At 33.5% G+C, this 16697-nt stretch overlaps 3 protein-coding genes across 4 annotated transcripts in view; 1 reads left to right on the top strand and 2 right to left on the bottom strand.

The window, feature by feature from the left end:
- Positions 1–16697, top strand: part of ND-B17.2 (NADH dehydrogenase (ubiquinone) B17.2 subunit) — a 397876-nt gene that overhangs the window by 325446 nt on the left and 55733 nt on the right. The gene's annotated exons all lie outside the window — the stretch shown is intronic.
- Positions 1–16697, bottom strand: part of ebi (transducin beta like ebi) — a gene marked incomplete in the record, with an annotated part of 75784 nt that overhangs the window by 46977 nt on the left and 12110 nt on the right. The window contains 5 exon segments of the mRNA XM_080148408.1: positions 6302–6429; positions 11047–11158; positions 13037–13114; positions 13699–13808; positions 14294–14418. Of these exon segments, the coding sequence (XP_080004534.1) occupies positions 6349–6429; positions 11047–11158; positions 13037–13114; positions 13699–13808; positions 14294–14418 (506 nt within the window).
- On the bottom strand, positions 431–4960 carry LOC145306324 (splicing factor U2AF 26 kDa subunit-like). The gene is made up of 5 exons (XM_080148409.1): positions 4410–4960; positions 3875–4030; positions 3309–3517; positions 1922–2042; positions 431–956 (listed from the first exon to the last, which is right to left on the bottom strand). Exons 1-5 carry the CDS (start codon positions 4608–4610, stop codon positions 762–764), a joined length of 882 nt encoding a protein of 293 aa, XP_080004535.1. The 5' UTR covers positions 4611–4960; the 3' UTR covers positions 431–761.

The following is a 16697-nucleotide window of genomic DNA, read 5'->3' as shown; positions in this document are numbered from 1 at the left end:
TGTATTTAACAATAGGAAGTTTAAAGAAAACATTTTGCATTTTTGAAATATCATAATATAGGTGATAAAATATAATATGTACTAAAGTAATAGGGTGTATGTCTGCCGATATTTCGTTAACAGCTATACCGATCCTTCTACAAGTTTTACATTAGTCTGTAAAAATCTTAAGACTTTCATGGGGGAGGGGAGTGAACCCTCCCCTCCCATTTGAGAAATCTCTCTAAATTTTTTTAAAAAAGAAATTTTTTAAATGTACTTTTGCTAAATATAGAAATGGTACCTATCATTTGATATTAGCTTCATTAGAATTGAGTATTAAAAAATCACCTGTATTTTTCACAAATACTATCACTAGATTATTTCCAAAAATTTTCTCTTTTCAATATCATAAACGTTTTTATTTAGATAATTTTTTTATTCACTGGTATTTTGTTTCATTTATCTGAAAAGAATTACAATATTTTTTAGGTATTGTGCATGTTAAAAACAAAATGTTGTACAAAAAAAAACATATTACAATGTGAACTTGCTTCATAATACAAATTTTAAAGACTTGCTATTGTTTTGAATGATATATAAAAACTAAAAAGTCATATATTTTTACATCATAAAATGCAAGTATGTTCAGGAAAGGAAATACAGATAGAGTTAACATTAAGAAATATTAAAATAACTTTCAAAATTAATTTGAAACTCTTTTTGTTCTTTAAATTGAACAATATTAGCTTTTAGACCCAAAATTTCATCTTCTTTTAACTTTAATATCTTCCTTCTCTTTCCTCCCCACCACCTTCCCCATGTTCCTCCTTCACGCGGCCGCTGGACACTCTGTCGTCGCGGCTTCTGCGGCCACCTGAGCGGCTGCGGCTTCTCCTGCGGTCGCGGGACCTGCTGCGGCGCCTGCGGTCACGAGAACGGCTACGACGCCTGCGGCGTTCGCTTTCCAGTTCATCCTAAAGTATGATTTTTTAAAAAAGTCGTAAATATTTTACACTATTTCGCTATAAAGCCAAAAGTAAAAGCATAGTAGCACATTTAACATAGAGTAATGAAGTTTAATTTTTTAAAGGTTGCTGTTAAAAATATAAATTTTTAAAAATGGTATAAAAAATATTACATTTCTGAGACGGACATACAGGGGTGTATATTCTGCACAATATTTTTTTCCCCCTGCTACAAATTCCCCCCCCCCCCCTAGTTTTTTCTCACCAAGTAGGGGGGAAAATGGAAAAATATTTCTCGTATTCATTCGAATCCGGTGGATAGGAACCGGTTCTCATCCATACGAAAAAACTATGTCTAGCATCGTATTATATCCAGCTTTCTACGAATATAGAAATGTACAATCATAAGATTAAAACCTGTTTTTTTAGCCGGTGCCTTCGGCACCACGGGGCTAAAAAAACTAGTTTTAATCTTATATTTGTACTATCTATATCCGCGGAAAGCCGTTTATAATACGATGCGAGAAATAACTATTAAAGAACTCTATATTTTATTTATTTTATCCCTCCTACCACACATTTCTTTGTTTTTTTTCACCAAGGAGAGCTGAGGGGGGGGGGGAGGAAGGAAAAAATGTTTTCAGTTTTCTTAATTTTTACATTTTTTCCCCTCCAACCACTTATTTTTTATTCCCCCCCCCCCCCCCTGAGCAGGGGATCCTATGTAGAATATACACCCCTGCGGACATGTAAACCCCAATTATATAAAAATGATTCAAACTTCAAAAGACAGTATATATGTGTGCGTCTGTGTAAAAAGGATTATGCTTACCGATGTGGTTTTTCTTTTCAATATAACCTTTTTACTTTTAAAACTAAAATTAAAAGTGAATGGTTGACACCCCTAACCCCCCTTCACACAAGAGCCCCATGAGTCCTCTAGGGTTCTGACCGCTAGTAAAATAATAACTTACCTTAAGATCAACCTGACTGTGTCTCTCTCTATCTCCCCCACCCCCACGGGTTCTGCCATACAGTTCATGTCTCAACTTACGAGAGATGGGCTTCAGATGCATGAAGTTGCAGAATCCAGACCTGAAATTTGGAGCCATCAAAAGTTTAACATCCTCAACACATTGTGTGTGTGTAGCCTAAGCCATAGTTTCTTAGTTTTTGGATCTATATAGTAATGTACTAGGACGAGACACTTATGTATAGCCACTAGGACCAGCTCAAGCTCTACGTTCAAGTACATTATGGCCGTGGTCTCAAGGTAGCCAAGCAGCGTGTTGGAGCCGTTTAATTTTGATGCGACTCCGGCTCCTGCTCCGGCTCCTATCTTAAAATTAATATATAAATTTTTGTTCATTATTGAATTTGATAAAATAAATAAATAATATAAATTAAATATTTTGCTTATATTTAATTAAAGCTTTATAAAAGTAGAAGGATGTGTGTCTATTTGTTAATTAACATTAGTTTTTCAGTTTATTATATGGAAATAGACCGTTGCCAAATTATAATATTACTTTAAAAAATCATTTTTAGCTAATCTGGAGCCGGAGCCGTTTTTAACGAAAAATACGGCTCCGGCTCCACCAAAAATGTTGCTGCTCCCGGCTCCGGCTCCAAAACGCTGTAGCCAAGTATGACAAAATAAGCAGGGTGTCGGAGCCGTATAATTTTGATGCGGCTTCGGCTCCAGCTCCGGCTCCTACCTTAAAATTAATATATCAATCTTTTTTCATTATTGAATTTGATAAAATAAAATAAATAATATAAAATATTTTGCTTTTATTTGATTAAAGCTATATAAAAGTAGAAGGATGTGTGTCTATTTGTTAAGTAACAATAGTTTTTCAGTTTATTATATGGAAATAGACCGTTGCCAAATTATAATATTACTTTAAAAAATCATTTTTAGCTAGTCCGGAGCCGGAGCCGTTTTTAACGAAAAATACGGCTCCGGATCCGGCTCCACCAAAAATGTTGCTGCTCACGGCTCCCGGCTCCGGCACACTGAAAATAAGTCAACCTAGTGAATTAAGCTTTCCGCTGAGGAGCTTGGGAATGATAAGGGATGTACTGGTATTATGTACTTGACAATTGGTTATCCAAACCAATCAATAATCTCCCTTCTTAAACAACCAAAGGGAAGTTGCGTAAAAAGGAAGTTTGGTTGGCGAATGATCACTTTTTTCATTTAACGAAAAAATAAAAAAACGCCAAAAAAACTAAGTATCATTTCTGATTATTTACATAAAAAATTCTTCGAGTTCTTGGGGTATAAAATCAATGTCTTAACGAATGTAGTATTTATTGTGTAGCTTCGCTGCTGTTAACAAAAAGTGACCAACTAACCTAGTACATTCTCCAGTCTCGTACTGACGACAACAGGCTTCACGGAAGTCAGTGACGGGGGTGAGTTCAGCGTAAATGGGCCTGCCTCCGAACCAACGGTTGTTCAGGTCGTTGACGGCCTTCTCCGCGTCCTCCTCCTTCTTGAACTTTACATACACGTTGCCGACAAGATGGTCCCCAAGGTTGTCACACACGTTCATCTCCTCAACCTTAAATAAACAAGATTGGGTTCATTGAAAACTTATGCCTTTTAAAATAAAGACTAAATGTTCATTCATGTATTACAAACCAATTCCTAGTTTTAGCTACGAAAATCTAGAAATCAAATGAAAAATGGCTAGGTAATACCCAACTTTCCCTTTGATAACACGACCTTCATCTGGAAGTCCTTTTTGTGCATGGTATTGAGTTGCACCTGCTTTAATCCAAGGGACCAAGACATTCCCCTCCAATCTTAGTATTAATTTATCTTAACTGACATAGGAGCAATAGATACAACATTAGACGTCTTTCACGTTATGACGCATGACAAGAGGATGCGCTTCGCAGAGTAAAGCATCGCTTACCTGACCGTATTTATCCTCGCACTCAACAAACACATCCTCGAAGAAGTTGTCGTAATGTTCCTGCATCTCTTCGTCCGTCACGTTGGCGAGATGGGAGCCGTCCGCGGTCTTTGCGGAGTTCTGCGGGTTGATGTACAAGTTTTGCAGCAAAATGGTCTGCAAATAAAAAAAATTAATGGAAATTTTTCTTATTTGCTTAGAGGATTTATTTAGGTGGGTATAGAACAGACGGTGTCGATAAACAAAATTAAAAAAATAATTTTTAAATTAAATATTATTGATTGTCCGCTTTTCTTTCATTTTTTATCATTTGAACCAAGGTTAAGGTTTGACAAGCAGCTTTTTTATTTAACAGTTAAATATATATCTAACGATACAACATATTTGCCTATAAAAATTAAGGCGATCAAAAACTGTGGTACTTCTCAAATGGAAATTAAACATATCATATACAAAAATATTCGTCCCAGAAATTTCGTTAAAAGATGGACAGATCATAATGCTGATTGGCCATCTAGAGTTATAAATCTATTACCTGGGAGAAAGTTGGCTTATTGTGAATTCTAGAGCACCTATCTCCGTGGGTACAGGCGCCCATCTTAAAGTAAAAGGAACAATTTACTTTGTCCTTCTCCGTGCCAAAAATACTGGCCAAATACTCCGCCATTTTTGCTACTTGTCCTCTAACGTCTGCAAAATTGTGAAAATTCTTCATAAGATCTTGTAAAAAAATCATCGGTTTTTGTTCACTATTATTAGATAGATATACAACATCATTTGTTAGGAATAGATAAAAAAGGACTTGAAAATGAAACGAAATCTAAATAATCGTCATATCTTCAGTTTTTTTTTCATTATTTCATTAACTTTTCTAAAGATTATGCATTTGAAAAGGCCTAGAGATCATATCCTAATAATAAAGCAACAGAATGTTTATCTGTATTTATGTCGGTACCAAAGGATCTCGCTAACCGCTGAACCGTTTAGTTCGTCTTATATTTTCTTATAGGTCCCGGAAAGTTTTATGACTAATTTGGGGGAGAATACCACAAACATCCGAAGAGAAATCGCACCTAGAAAAAAAATAATCTTTTTAAAAAATAAAATTAAAAATAGGTTGGAGGGGGGGGGGGGGAAGTCGCAATCCCAAATTTTTTTAATACAAAAAAATATAAAAATCAAAAAAATGGGTTATAAAATTCTACTCTCCCCTCCTAAAGTACCCCTAGAGGTCTCTAGAGGGGCGTTACCACTAGTCTTTAATAATTGAAGTAGCATGAAAACAATAGTGAAAAAAAACTACCATTTTTCGCCTAAATTTTATCTATTCCTTTTATAGAATAAAACATGAGCTCAATTAAAACTGAACATTACACTTGTAGTAAAAATGCTGGCGGCGTATTTTTTTTTGTCATACATAAAAAGAGAAAACTGGCATGCATAAAAGCGTAGCTTATCTTGAAAAAAATCACACAGAAATGGATTTTGATTAAATATTTTTCGACCAAATAAAATCGTTCAATATTGCTTAAATGCTTTAAAAAATCGATGTAAAATAAAATCTTCCAAATATCTTATTTTTAACTATTAGACACACAACGAATCAAGTCATAAAGAGTAGCCATGCAATATACAAAAATAAAATAAAATAAGTTAACACTTAGAAAAATACAATGGGTTATATAACAGCTTGTGAAAAAATGTTTTTAAAAAGATTTTTAAGTTTTTAAAACCTCAGGTACTAAAAATAATAATATTTATCTTATTTGGGGTAATTTAAAGTATCAAAATTAAAAATCTACTTCTATTTGTATTCATCAAATTCTAAATATTTATTCCGAAGAAAACTATTTAAACCTTACGTAAATGTTGCGAATCCAATAAATTAATATTGGTTACCAAATCAATTTCTAGCCAAAAAACTTCCATTTAATAAATTCTTTTGATTAATTCACTGATTGAAATTTGAAGAAAAACGTGAACGATCAAATTGAAATGGAATTTACATAAATATTTCATCTTTTTAGTTAATTTTTGTTTATTATTAAATTCTTAATTTAACTTATCATGAATTAAAAAGGGATGAGTAGGTTGCGCTAAAAATCCGTTAAGGTTGTGAGTTTTAAGTTAAAAACAGTACTAGTAGAACGATAAAAATTTATGTTAACATTTAATTTTTTTGTTCTTTTCAATAAGAAATACACCTATTTAGTGAATATTATCGTTCTACTACTATTTTTAAGCCATAAAAATTCACATCATTACGGATTTTTAGCGCAACCTACTTCTCCCTTGGTAATTATTGTATAGCTAAAAAAGTCAAAATAATTTAGTAACACAAACTTGATGTAAAAGTTAAAGAGATCTCTATTAATTACCCATTACCATCATGTACCATTTTTGTACATACAATTAAAGGTTGCGTGATTTTTTAAACAGAAACATTGCAACTCTAACATAAAATATTGCTTGAATTATTTTCTGAGATCCAGTACAAAGACAGTTCCATCCGAGGCAGAAGCTCCAACCTTGTCGCCGCGAGAATTCCAGCACACCTGAAATTATAAAGTTGTTTTGTTATAAGTAACAGGGTGATTGTATTTTTATTTGTACCGAAGGTTCTCGCTAATCACTGAATCGATATATTTCTCCTTTTCAGTGTAGCTTTTCGTAGGCCATGGGATGGTTTTTAACTGTTTATGGGGAGGGTACCAACACTAACCCAAAAGAAATCGCCTCTTGAAAAATATACCCCCAGTGAGTGGGTCGACTTCCTCCTCCCCCCACTTCAAGTGCATCAAGATACCTCTAAGGGCGTAGCCGCTAGTGTGTTACATGATGTATGGGTACTAGATAATATAAGTACGACGTTTTTGGTTAAAGAAAAATAAGACAATGACAAAAATTACCATAACTGGTGCAGTTTCGAAAGTCTAATAATTTAGATAAAAATGGAACAGAGAAATATCATAATGTAATATAATAGTTATTTCTTGCATCGTATTATGAACAGCATTCCGCAGATATAAAATGTACAATTATAAGATTAAAACCAGTTGTTTTAACCCGGCCTACAGCTAGCTGGCTGGGCAAGAATATCCTGTCTATTACCCTTGCCCCTTGCCCCCACCATCTTCTCCTTTTCCCTATCGTCTGCATTAAAAAAGGGAGGTGGGGGAGAGGGGAGTGAAATAGATTATTGGAGGGCGGCTGTGTATTCTTATCTTTATATATAAACTACTCTCTGTCTGCTTTATTCAAAACGAGTAACGGCATTACATCCGCTAGTACCAAACTCAGTCAGAAAGTACTAAATTCTTGTACATTTCCTTAAAAAATAAAATTAAAAATAGGTTGGAGGGGGGGGGGGGGGAAGTCGCAATCCCAAATTTTTTTAATACAAAAAAATATAAAAATCAAAAAAATGGGTTATAAAATTCTACTCTCCCCTCCTAAAGTACCCCTAGAGGTCTCTAGAGGGGCGTTACCACTAGTCTTTAATAATTGAAGTAGCATGAAAACAATAGTGAAAAAAACTACCATTTTTCGCCTAAATTTTATCTATTCCTTTTATAGAATAAAACATGAGCTCAAGGGGGGGGGAAGTTTTGCCACTTTCGCGTAATCCGTGATTATTAGGCTAGGTATTGATGTGAGACTATAGGTTATTTGGGATAAAAGTTTACTTTTGGGTAGTACTTCACGTATATTTAATCATTTTTTGGATAGGTCTCCAGGTTCAAGTGCTGCAGGCTGGAAGGTGGTTTCTGGACAGGTAAAAAAATTTAAAATTTTTGTTTGAAGAGTTAGAGATCGAATTATTAAACAAAATATGCATCTTTATGGATATTATTGACATATAAGAAGAAAAAATTAAAATCGGCCTCCAGGTTCAGGTGCTGCAGGCCTCCAGGTCAACTCTGGACAGGTAAAAATGAAATTTTTTATTTGAAGAGTTAGAGGTCAACTTATAAAACAGAATATGCATCTTTTTTAATATTATTGACATTTTTGAAGAAAAAATTAAAATCGGCCTCCAGGTTCAAGTGCTGCAGCCCTCCAGGTCCACTCTGGACAGGTAAAAAAAAACAAGTTTTTTATTTGAAGAGTTAGAGGTCAACTTATAAAACAGAATATGCATATTTTTTAATATTATTGACATATTTGAAGAAAAAATTAAAATCGGCCTCCAGGTTCAGGTGCTGCAGGCCTCCAGGTCCACTCTGGACAGGTAAAAAAACAAGTTTTTTATTTGAAGAGTTAGAGGTCAACTTATAAAACAGAATATGCATATTTTTTGATATTGTTGACATATTTGAAGAAAACATTAAAATCAGCCTCCAGGTTCAGGTGCTGCTGGCCTCCAGGTCCACTCTGGACAGGTAAAAAAATATTTTTTTTATTTGAAGAGTTAGAGGTTAACTTATAAAACAGAATATGCATCTTTTTTTTTGTATTATTGACATTTTTGAAGAAAAAATTTAAATCAGCCCCCAGGTTCAGGTGCTGCAGGCCTCCAGGTCCACTCTGGACAGGTAAAAAATCAATTTTTTATTTGAAGAGTTAGAGGGGACAACTTACAAAACAGAATATGCATCTTTTTTGATGTTTTTGACATATTTGAAGAAAAAATTAAAATCGGTCTCCAGGTTCAGGTGCTGCAGACCTTTAGGTCCACTCTGGACATGTAAAAAATAAAAAATTTTATTTAAAGAGTTAGAGGACAACTTAAAAAACAGAATATGCATCTTTTTTGATGTTATTGACATATTTGAAGAAAAAATTAAAATCGGCCTAAAGGTAAAAAATGGAAAGGTAAAAGATAAAAATAAAAATTATTTGAAGAGTTAGAGGTCAACTTATAAAACAGAATATGCTTCTTTTTTTATATTATTGACATATTTGAAGAAAAAAATAAAATCGGACTCCATGTTCAGATCCTGCAGGCCTCCAGGTCCACTCTGGACAGGTATAAATTAAGTCTTTTTATCTGGAAAGTTACAGGTCAACTTATAAAACAAAATATGCATTGTTTTGGATATAATAAATATACTTGAAGATAAAATTAAAATCGGCCTTCAAGTTTAGGTGCTGCAGGCTTTCATTTTCAGGTATTTTTGCTTTTTTTCCTGTTTTAAAACATGGTAGGTAGGTATCATACATTTTTACTATTTTATATGGACAGTGACACTTTTACCTGGATCCTGGTGAACGCTGGTTGTTGCCGGCCAGGTGAATATCTCAAATGGTTATTTTGGAATTTAGAAGAAAGATTTCGAAATAGAATAAGTTTAAAACTTAAAATATAATAATATAGTGAAATTAAAGGACCTGGAGCCTGTCTGGACACACATTTTGAAGTTTTAAATGATTAATATTACTATATTATCTTATTTTAACCTTTTTTTAAATACATACCTTTCCTCTAAATTCAAAAATTACCTGGCCAATGGCCAACAGCGGTCACTGGGATCCATCAAAAAGTTTCAATGAATATGATAACTACCAGGTTTAAATAAATATAGAATAGAAAAAAAAGTAGGGGGGAAATCAAATAAATAGGAAATATACCTGAAAATACTCTCTAAAGTTCACCTGGAGGCCTGCAGCACGTGAACATGGAGGCCAATTTAAATTTTTTCTTCAAATATGTCAATAATAACAAAAAAATGCATATTCTGTTTTATAAGTTGACCTCTAACTCTTCAAATAATTTTTTTTATTTTTTTACCCATCCTGAGTTGACCTGGAGGCCTGCACTGTGCAGCACCTGAACCTGGAGGCCGATTTTAATTTTTTCTTCAAATATGTCCTTAATATAAAAAAATATGCATACCTATTCTGTTTTATAAGTTGACCTCTAACTCTTCAAATAAAAAATTTGATTTTTTACCTGTCCAGAGTGGACCTGGAGGCCTGCAGCACCTGAACCTGGAGGTCGATTTTAATTTTTCTTCTTATATGTCAATAATATCAAAAAAGATGCATATTCTGTTTTATAAGTTGACCTCTAACTCTTCAAATAAAAAACTTGTTTTTTTACCTGTACAGAGTTGACCTGGAGGCCTGCAGCACCTAAACCTGGAGGCCGATTTTAATTTTTTTCTTTAAATATGTCAATAATATAAAAAAATATGCATATTCTGTTTAATAAGTTGACCTCTAACTCTTCAAATAAAAAACTTGTTTTTTTACCTGTCCAGAGTGGACCTGGAGGCCTGCAGCACTTGAACCTGGAGGCCGATTTTAATTTTTTCTTCTGATATTTCAATAATATCCATAAAGATGCATATTCTGTTTAATAAGTTGACCTCTAACTCTTCAAATAAAAAAAACTTGTTTTTTTACCTGTCCAGAGTGGACCTGGAGGCCTGCAGCACCTGAACCTGGAGGCCGATTTTAATTTTTTCTTCAAATATGTCAATAATATCAAAAAATATGCATATTCTGTTTTATAAGTTGACCTCTAACTCTTCAAATAAAAAACTTGTTTTTTTACCTGTCCAGAGAGGACCTGGAGGCCTGCAGCACTTGAACCTGGAGGCCGATTTTAATTTTTTCTTCTGGTATTTCAATAATATCCATAAAGATGCATATTTTGTTTAATAATTTGATCTCTTACTCTTCAAACAAAAATTTTAAATTTTTTTTACCTGTCCAGAAACCACCTTCCAGCCTGCAGCACCTGAACCTGGAGACCAATCCAAAAAATGATTAAATATACGTGAAGTACTACCCAAAAGTAAACTTTTATCCCAAATAACCTATAGTCTCACATCAATACCTAGCCTAATAATCACGGATTACGCGAAAGTGGCAAAACTTCCCCCCCCCTTAAAACTGAACATTACACTTGTAGTAAAAATGCCTCCCCCCTTTTGACCTCTTAAACTCGTTAGGTACTTTTTAAAATCCTTATATGAAAGTAACAGGATCTGTGTCTTTCTATGTGTAATGTGTATTATGGGGAAGGGCCAAACACCCCCCCCCCCCCCCCACTTAAAGAAATTACACCTAAAAAGACACACCCAAAATTTTACTTTTTTATACAAATTTGTTTGTTATTTTCTCTTATTATTCGTGGAAAATTCTCTATAATACGATGCGATATATGATTTTTCAATCCAGGGAAGATAAGTCGGTTTCGGAGCCATACTGGAAACTGTAATTACCTCAAAAATGCCGCCAGTGCCCAGGTAGCTGTGTACAAGTTGACCGGACTGCGTGCTCCAGATGTGGACACACTTGTCAAAACTTCCGGAAGCCAGGTATTTTCCATCAGGGCTGCAATCATAAAAAAAATAAAATTGATTTTAAAATGATGCTTCGTTTTTTACACTGTGCCTAATCTTCCAAGGAATCGCCATTATCAAGGTCATGAAATAAATTCATTCAGTAAACTAAGAAGTCAACACATTTAAATGGACATACGGACTTTCTGGTAATGCTTGTCGAGTAGCTAATTAGAGTCGAAATGTTGCAGGAATCATCTTGAAAATTTGAAATCTATAGGACGATTCCAAAATGCCTAATTGTAGAAAAGTTTCGCTTTACTAAGACGTACATAAAATTCTTTGTGTCTCAAATGGAAAATTTTGGTTTTGACAAGATGATATATCAAACCCTAATATAATTATTAAATTAATGTAAAGGGAATTATGCATGAACGAAAACGGATATTAAGCCCCTTTCAGCAGTGATGTTAAGACATTTTCTTGTTGTTATACTTGATGTCTGTTAAAAGGGGCTGAATGACCAACTAAGTTAGGAATATTAAAGTCTTGACATCATTGCTGGAAGGTGCTTAACATACCATGCTCTTGTTTGTGCATAGCACCCTTTACAACAAGAGCTAACCGCTACTGACGTGTAACATACTTAGAGACCTTAATTGTAGAAAAGATTTGGTTTTATAAGGCGTACTTGAAGTTCTTTGCGTCTCATATTGCAAATTTTAACTAGAAATCAAAATTTAAACCCAATTATAATTAAAATAAAGGGGGGAGGCGGATGTGCCACTTTTTGAAACCAAAAGTAAAACGCGCATGATCTCAGCCCATAAAAGAGTTACAGCTCTAAAATTCGGCACAGCAGTTGCTTTAATGAAGAATAGTATGGAACTCAAAGAAACGGCGGGGGAACCGCCACTCCCGCCGAAAATCACCGTTTCCCGCCGAATTTTTTTTGCCTTTTTTCGCCAAATTAGACAGTTCTCAATCATCTGAGATAAACTTTTTTTGTCATAAAAATTTCCCTTATATTTTCACGTGACACTTTTCAAACATGTCAATATTAAAAATTTGCAAGTGTAAAATCTTACAAGTGTCAAGTTAAAATATAAGGATTTTTTTTTATAAAAAAAATGTTTTTCTCAGATGATTGAAAATTGTATATTATGGCGAAAAAAGGCAAAAAAAATTTCGGCTGGAAACGGCGGTTTTCGGCGGGAGCGGCGGTTTCGCCGCCGTTTCTTCACAGTGCCATATTATTCTCCACAAAAGCAATTGCTGTGCCTAATATTATAGCTGTAACTCATTTATGGGCTGAGATCATGCGCGTTTTACTTTTGGTTTCAAAAAGTGGCACATCCGCCTCCCCCCTTTCTAAAAATGTTTTAATAGTGAATCCTATTACGGTTTTTTCTACTAAATGTCTAATTGGTATTTATTAAAAATGTAAAGATTTATGAATAAAGGCAGTTTAATTATTCAATTAAACTTTAATATACACTAATTAATCTTATTCTTTTGGTAGTACATTTTTTCTCTGCAAATAATTTTCTAGTTTGTTGGTTGAAAAACTTTGGGGACATTTACTAAATCAAGATTGGGTTTTACAAACCAGCAGTGTCCAATCTTTTCTACCAATAATAATTTCTGTGGCACTATTATTTCTGAATTAATTTCATTGAAACAAGATATCTTAAGGTATAAGACATAAACCCCAATGATGATAAACAGAGCTACCACTTCTTAAGATTAAAATCCAGTTTGGAACTAACTGATCAAAATTCATTAAAGGTACCCAAATTTTTTTGAGCCAATGAGAAGATAATGTGGTAATAAATATAAACATTAGGTACCATTGTAATTTATAGTCCTATGTCCGCTCCCTTCTGATGAAAATGCAGTTAGCCCCCGCTGGGTTAAAGACGCAACCTACCTGAAAGCAACGCTGTAAACCGGTTCTTTATGTCTTGTTAATGTGTGAGTGCAAACTCCATTTTCAACATCCCATAACCTTAAAAAAACATAAATTTTAATTGGGATGCATGAGACTATAGAAGATAAACTAATTTTTATATTTAAAATTCTTTTATTGGAGGAAGATATGAAATTATATTGTAGATCTATCTTAACTGGCTCTTTCCGTGATGGCCTACTTTAACTAATCATTTTAAACTGTTGTGTGTGTTGAGTCATACAAATAACATCTAATCCTTATGTAACAGTAACAGGATGTCAGTGTGTGTGTGTAAAAGGACCTTGCTATCTACCGAACCGATATGGTTCTCCTTTACAGTGTAGCTTCTCGTAGGTCCTGAAGGTTTATAACTAATTGCCCCTAGAAAAAATGAGTCCACCAATTCTTTTTTTTAACTATTATTTTTAAATCCATAATTGAAAATGGAAAAAGGGGTTAAATCCCCCCCCCCCCCCCAAATAAAGCGCACCAAAAGGCTACTTTAAGGAGAAGCCGCTGATATTTAATAAAACATTATATAATTCTTTTGTTTTTGGAAGTACAGAAAAAAACACATCGAGCCACTTCAGTTCAATTTATCATTTTCATATTTTAAAAAAATAAGAAGTTAATGATGTTACCTTACAGTAGAGTCGAAGCTAGCAGATGCCAAGACCAGGGGAGCATTGGGGTTATTTGTACCGGGTCCTGTGGGGCTCCATTTTATTGTATAGATTTCTTTCTGATGGGCCTATAACAAAATAAGTCTTGTATAAGAAACTATATTTCATTTATTCCCTAGAAAAAAATATTTCATCTACGAAAAGTATTTTGCTTTCAATTTCACAATGTTCGTCAACATTCGATATACCTACCTAAATACAGAAAAAAATTGTCTCAATGATTATTAATTTTTTTATTAGACGGTAAGATAAATAGTTTCACTTCAGATAACATATCCTACCCTGATATATTTTCTTTTTTTCAAATTAAGCCCCAAGCGAAAATTCAAGGCTTTGAAAAGGAATAGAAGGATGAAGAAATAGCCCCACCCCTCACCCAATCTCATTTTTTTGAAGAAGGGGTGGTAATTTTTGGGAGGGAAGTGAAAGTATCCTCCCCCCAAAATAGTTCAAACCTGGGACCTGAGTTTCACTATAAAAGATTGGTTTAGCGGTGAAGGATATCTTTCATCACAGAAAGAAACACAGACCGACATCCTCTTTAAAACTATACCTGAAGATCATGAACACAGGTATCCCTGTCCATGGTCCAGATTTTCAGAGACATGTCATCGCTGCAGGACGCCAGGAATTTGCCCTGTGGGTCCCATTTGATGGCGTTCACCTCGTTGGTATGACCTAGACAAATATAATAGTTATTTTGGTTTTATTGATCATGCTGGAATGGGTATTTCAAATATTCTGTCAATGTTTGATTAATTTAATTTTTCCCATGTGATCATTATATTGACGGAATAATTTGGACACCCAAGAAAGTTAAAGTATCTCCAATCCATGGACCAACATTTAGACCCATGATCTTTGTATAAATAATGGACTACATATCTATATTTATACCGACAAAACTGTGTTGAAATTCTGATAAACTATTCCAAACCTTTATCAAATCTTCTTATTTAGTTTGACAAAAGACGACAATATAGTTATGAAATAAATATTTTGCACTTTAAAAATGGAATCTACATTTTGAATAAAAGTTATATTAATGGTATTATTCTTTTTGAAGATACCTTTCATAATCAGCCAAAAAGACAATAAAATTAGAAATCATTCTGATAATTTGTATTCAAAAGTTCTAGATAATTAAACTATATAGCAGGGAAGTATATTCTGCAAATTTGAACCGGCTGATGGGGGGGGGGGGGGGGGGGAATAAAAAATATGTGGTTGGGTTGAAAAAAAATCATAATGTAAAAGATAAGAGGGCGGAAAGCATTTTTTTCTATTTTCTCTCCTCTTTGGTGAAAAAAAACTATAAAATATGTGGAAGGGAGCATGATATGAATAAAATAAAGAGTTCTAAAAATATTTTTTCATTTTATTCCCTTCCTTGCTGTAAAAAACTAAGAGGGGGGGAAAAAATTTGCAGCAGGGGAAAAAATGAATCTTGTGCAGAATATACACCCCTGCAATATAGAGAATAAAATATACAATAATATTTTACAATATTGAAGGCTTCGTCCTTAGCCTTTAGAAGGTTTATTTCCTAAGGATGAGAAGGGCGAGGAACAAAACACAACTTTCTCCCCATTAAGTATTTAAAAGTTTCGAACAATCCATGAAGTGCAGGTTTAAATAATCTTACTTAAAAAACATACAACAAAACCATTTTAAAGATTTTTTTAACTATAAGGGCACAGTTTTTGTCATGTGAGACTTATAACATGACACCATGATGTAGACCTATGTTAAGAACCCCTAAATCTCTCTACACTAGGGTGGGTCGATTTTGGACATTTTTTTCTGAGGCCAAAGCGGGGATCTGCAAATGATTTGTATGAGTATAATACACCTCTGGATGATTTAAAATTTATCCTAAGTCTTAAAACTGCTGACGACCAGACATTCAATTGTATAGCTATTTGTAAATGGGAGTAAATTTTTATTTGAATCAGAACTATGGCTTCATGGTGCTCCCAGGAAAGGCATTGAGGAGTAGAATCAGGAACTTTTGACCGTTTTAAAAAATCTCGTTCCTAGCCTGAGAAAATCTAAAAAACCTCTACAAATTAGACAATTCTCGATAAACCTTAAAAAATTGTGGTTTTTTAGTGATTTCTAAGGCTAGGAACGAGATATTTTGAAACGGACAAAAGTTCCTGATTCAGCTCCTCAAGGCCTTTCCAGGAAGCACCATGAAGCCATAGTTCTGATTAAAAAAAAATTTGAATGTCGTCTTTGCATATTAATAAGTAATGAAAATGAAATATATTTTTTAGTGGTCGCGTTCTAAAACTCAATTTTTTAAAATTCTTTTTCGGTCAGAAATGTTTTAAGGTTAATTTTATCTGTTGCATATCCCCTCTTTGTCTAATTCCGATATGAACCCGCCCTACTCTACACGTCTCTGATAATACACGTCACTTTTATATTAATTTTATTACCACAATTAAATCTAAATATTAATAAAAATATACAAAAATATAACTTATGATTAAGTGATAATTAAATTTAGCAATTTTAAAGGTGATATCATTTTATTTTTTTCAAGACAAAATTAAATCACTAATTTTGAGCTTATTATCAATAAAAAAAATATCGAGAATTTATCCCCCCCCCCCCCCCCTCCCTCCCTCCATGTTAAATTAAATCAAATTCTATTTCTTTTAAATAAGCGTTCTTTGTACTTATCTAACGAGTTTTTATAATAAGGACGTCCCTGTTAGTAACAAAGTGTATAAAATACAAATCCAATTTAATTTTTAATCATCAATTAGATAACAAATAAATAACTAACTATCTAATCAAATGTTTAATAAGATATTGTATTGTTACAAATTCAATAGCACATACTTATATTAAATAAGTACCTAATTAGAGAATATTTTTATTACAGCGCATATAAATAAAACGTAGTACCAACCTAGTTATTTGAATTCAATTTAATTTTTTAAAAT

This window comes from Acartia tonsa, chromosome 14, assembly GCF_053477335.1.
Source record: "Acartia tonsa isolate MP-2025a chromosome 14, ASM5347733v1, whole genome shotgun sequence".
In the NCBI taxonomy this organism is placed as follows: Eukaryota; Metazoa; Arthropoda; class Copepoda; order Calanoida; family Acartiidae; genus Acartia; species Acartia tonsa.
The sequence above is the reverse complement of the archived record's forward strand: the minus strand, read 5'-3'. Positions and strand labels throughout refer to the sequence as shown.

Coding starts and splice junctions, on each gene's coding strand:
- LOC145306324 (XM_080148409.1), bottom strand. CDS start 4,610: ATGATTTTTTTACAAGATCTTATGAAGAATTTTCACAATTTTGCAGAC. Junction 4,031..4,409: donor ATAAGCCAACTTTCTCCCAG/GTAATAGATTTA, acceptor TTTTATTTGCAG/ACCATTTTGCTGCAAAACTT. Junction 957..1,921: donor ACAGTCAGGTTGATCTTAAG/GTAAGTTATTAT, acceptor ATCATACTTTAG/GATGAACTGGAAAGCGAACG.